Genomic DNA, 3,322 nt, shown 5'->3' with positions numbered 1-3,322 from the left:
TTTTTATATATATTAAATCTAAAAATAATTAATATATATATAATTACTTATTTGATGGTACATATAAAATACAATTAATTATGTGATAACACATATTTTGTAACCTATGATGACACATATAGGATATATAATAGTGATTAGGGGTGGGCGTTCGGGTTCGTTCTCGGGTCTTTTTGGGATTTCGTATTCAGTTCAGATCTTTGAGGATTTGGTTCGGATTTGGATAACCAATTTAAATAAGTTTGGTTTAAATATTTGGATAGATAATTAATAATTATTTAAGTATTTTTTGAGTTTTTAGTATTATTTTAGCTATTTAAGATATTTACATTTAACTATTTGTAAATATTTTCAAGCATTTATGTGAACTTAAAAGTATCATATATATTCTGGATGTTTTTATATATATTAAATCTAAAAATAATTAATATATATAAGTATATAAATCTATTTTGGATACCCAAAATATTTCGGTTCGGATCGGATTAGGTTCCAGTTCTTCAAATACCAAAATTTTGAATAATTCGGATATTTAATCAATTCCGGTTCAGATTTAGTACTACTTATTCGGATTGTGATCGGTTTGATTCTTCGAATTCGAGTTTTTTGCTCAACTCTAAATAGTGATATAAAAAGAAAATAGCATTATATTTTTTTTAAAAATACACCCGCACGAGTGTGCGGGTCAAAATCTAGTTATAGTTTATGGCAAACAAGAGGACTATATAATAATGCATATATAGGGTATGAATATCTGATCATATATGTATTATTGAAGCTAAGTTCCAACATTGAAATGATCATAGAGAGAGACTATACACATACTGTGTGCTGATTTAGAAAGCTAGCTCGCCGGAGAGACATGGACGGAACATCTTCGCCGGAGAAATGCTCCATGTGGCTTGACCTAAACAGAGAAGAGGCTGTGGAGAAGTACAATGAAGAAGAGTCATCAGTTGAAGACGAAGACCAACAAGTCACAAGTAGTAACAACGTGAGACAGTATGTTCGGTCCAACATGCCTCGTCTTCGTTGGACACCTGATCTTCATCTTTCCTTCGTCCGTGCAGTCCAACGACTTGGCGGTCCACACAGTACGCTTCTTGTTTTTTTTTTTTTTTCCTGAAGTCGATCTCTCTGACTTGTAATGATTTTACTTGTGTCTGGTTTTACAGGGGCGACACCTAAAATGGTTCTTCAGATGATGAATCTAAAAGGATTGAGTATTGCACATGTCAAGAGTCACTTGCAGGTTAATATATTTCTCAAAGACTATATCGTTTTGATTGTCTTTCTTTCTTACAATGTTATGATGTTTCTGATTTCTAGATGTATCGGAGTAAGAAGCTCGAGGCAACCTCTCTACATGGTACGTCTGTTTTGATCCGCTGTGCCGGATTTGAGATTTTAGGAATACGAACATTTACAGAGAAATTTTATATTCATTTTCATAAATAGGAAGCTTATGTCTATGTATATAACTTTAAAAAAAAATTGGGGTCGAGTCTAATGTTTCACTGGGTCGTGCCCATATCCGACCCGAATCATCAGTTCACTGAAATAGATTCTTGATATTGATGATATGAAGATGGCTTTTCTAAATAATTTTTGAGCAGATGTTGGAGCTATGATGGGAGCACAAAGAAACTATTTGTTAGACATGATTGATATCCCATATGGTGATTTAAGACATGCCTATTACCCTAAAACAGTTCCTTCAAGGTCACACAACCTCCATTTTTCTCAAAAGTTTCAGATTTGTAAACCTCTTCGCGGACAAGAACTTAAAAAGATGCATTCATTTCTGTAGGGTACGCAATCAAGACGCGATCTTCACAAATCTTGGAACTAACTTTGTAATGCGACCTTCAAGCTGGTGTAATAGGTTAAGTGGACATGAATTGAATAATGGCCGTGGTGAACTTGACAGAGACAGCATGGAGAGCAAGACTCTGCCTCTGCTTGAGGTATAGCTAACCCACTTGATGAACAATTTGGTATAGAATCGATGGAAGATGTTGTAATCTGGTTGAAACTTCATGCAGATTAGGAGGACGACCCCAGAGAAAAGAGTCCGCGAAGAAGCGGCAAGAGAAGTATCATCTCTCAAACGATCAAAACCAATGCCCGGAGATGGGATCAACACGATGCTCTCGCTGTCTCTGTTCTCGACATCATCAGGAGAGTCACCGTAGTCATGGCATCTGACATAGTAGAGACGTAAACGTTCAAACTTTAAGGGGATTCAAGGGTAGAGATTGTTTCCTTAAGCCCATTTCTTGCGATGAGTACTTAGCCAGGATCTGGGTCAGGCTTGATTCAGATCCTGTAAGTACTTCTCTATATGAGTTTTGTATTCTTACATAAAATCAGAATAAATAAGTCGTTTTAACTTTAAAAAAAAAAAAGACCAAAGAACCAACAACATGAGAAGTCATTGTTCAGATGAAAAGTGAACGTTAATATGTAAATGTATCAGAGCCATGATGATAGCTCCACAAGCTCTCTCAATCTGCTCCTTAGAGTTGTTATGGTTCAAGTCGATCACCACTAGAAACAGAGGAATCACTCTCTGATTGGAGAAAACTTGTAATATGAATCGCAAAGCTTCCCTTTTGATTTAGATGGTCGATTGTTGAGTGCTAAATTAAGAACCTTAGTGATGGGGTATCTTCTTCATCGCATCGTCCTTGGTGAGGCCACTTCTCGGTCTGATCGTCAATGATGAGACAGAAGCTCAGTGTTGATAAGCTGATGCGCGAGACCGATAACATAAGATTTCGTGCGGATAGATCATCTGTGGAATCTTCTTTAGGGTTAAGATTACGTAAACGAACTTGCCTTGCTCTGGAAACTGCATCTTTAATTGAGCAAGGCTTTGACTGCATCTTCAACTGTCTTTGAACTCACTCTTGACATCTTTAATGGGCCTAGATATGTTGTTCAATAAATTGTCATGAGTTTGTTTTTCCTTACTCTTTAATGAGTTGTAGGGTTTTAGAGGCCCAAATGGGTTCTGTTCTGTTGTTGAATAAACTAAACTGTCTAGGGTTTGTATTTTGTAGAGCAGACCACTTTAAACTAGAAAGGGAAAGGACAAAGGTTTCCCAATACTTGTGTAGCAAGCCACGCTCTATTAAAAGCTCACTACTCTCCAAGTCTCCAACCATTAGGACATCGATTATGCATCTTTTCTGTAAACTGAAAGGAGTTCGGGCCAAGACCTAAATCTCTCCCTAGAACCAGATTCGAACCGTTACTAATATCCAAGATCGGTCATGCGCCATAGCGAAACATTCCACCCCCCCCCCCCCCCCCCCCC

At 37.1% G+C, this 3,322-nt stretch overlaps 1 protein-coding gene across 1 annotated transcript; it reads left to right on the top strand.

The window, feature by feature from the left end:
* The first annotated feature begins 784 nt into the window (after window positions 1-784).
* Window positions 785-2,454, top strand: LOC106333463. The gene is made up of 6 exons (XM_013771907.1): window positions 785-1,094; window positions 1,176-1,252; window positions 1,330-1,369; window positions 1,617-1,722; window positions 1,811-1,967; window positions 2,046-2,454. The coding sequence occupies exons 1-6, from the start codon at window positions 863-865 to the stop codon at window positions 2,193-2,195; spliced, it is 762 nt and encodes a 253-aa protein (XP_013627361.1). The 5' UTR covers window positions 785-862; the 3' UTR covers window positions 2,196-2,454.
* Window positions 2,455-3,322: the final 868 nt, after the last annotated feature.

The sequence above is a fragment of the Brassica oleracea genome, chromosome C3 (genome assembly GCF_000695525.1).
Source record: "Brassica oleracea var. oleracea cultivar TO1000 chromosome C3, BOL, whole genome shotgun sequence".
In the NCBI taxonomy this organism is placed as follows: Eukaryota; Viridiplantae; Streptophyta; class Magnoliopsida; order Brassicales; family Brassicaceae; genus Brassica; species Brassica oleracea.
This window is presented reverse-complemented; position numbering and strand designations above follow the sequence as displayed.

Bases quoted from the DNA above. Each gene is read 5' to 3' on its own strand.
- LOC106333463 (XM_013771907.1), top strand. From the start codon at position 863: ATGGACGGAACATCTTCGCCGGAGAAATGCTCCATGTGGCTTGACCTA. The intron at 1,095-1,175 runs GTACGCTTCTTG...CTGGTTTTACAG, and splicing joins ACGACTTGGCGGTCCACACA to GGGCGACACCTAAAATGGTT. The intron at 1,968-2,045 runs GTATAGCTAACC...AACTTCATGCAG, and splicing joins AGACTCTGCCTCTGCTTGAG to ATTAGGAGGACGACCCCAGA.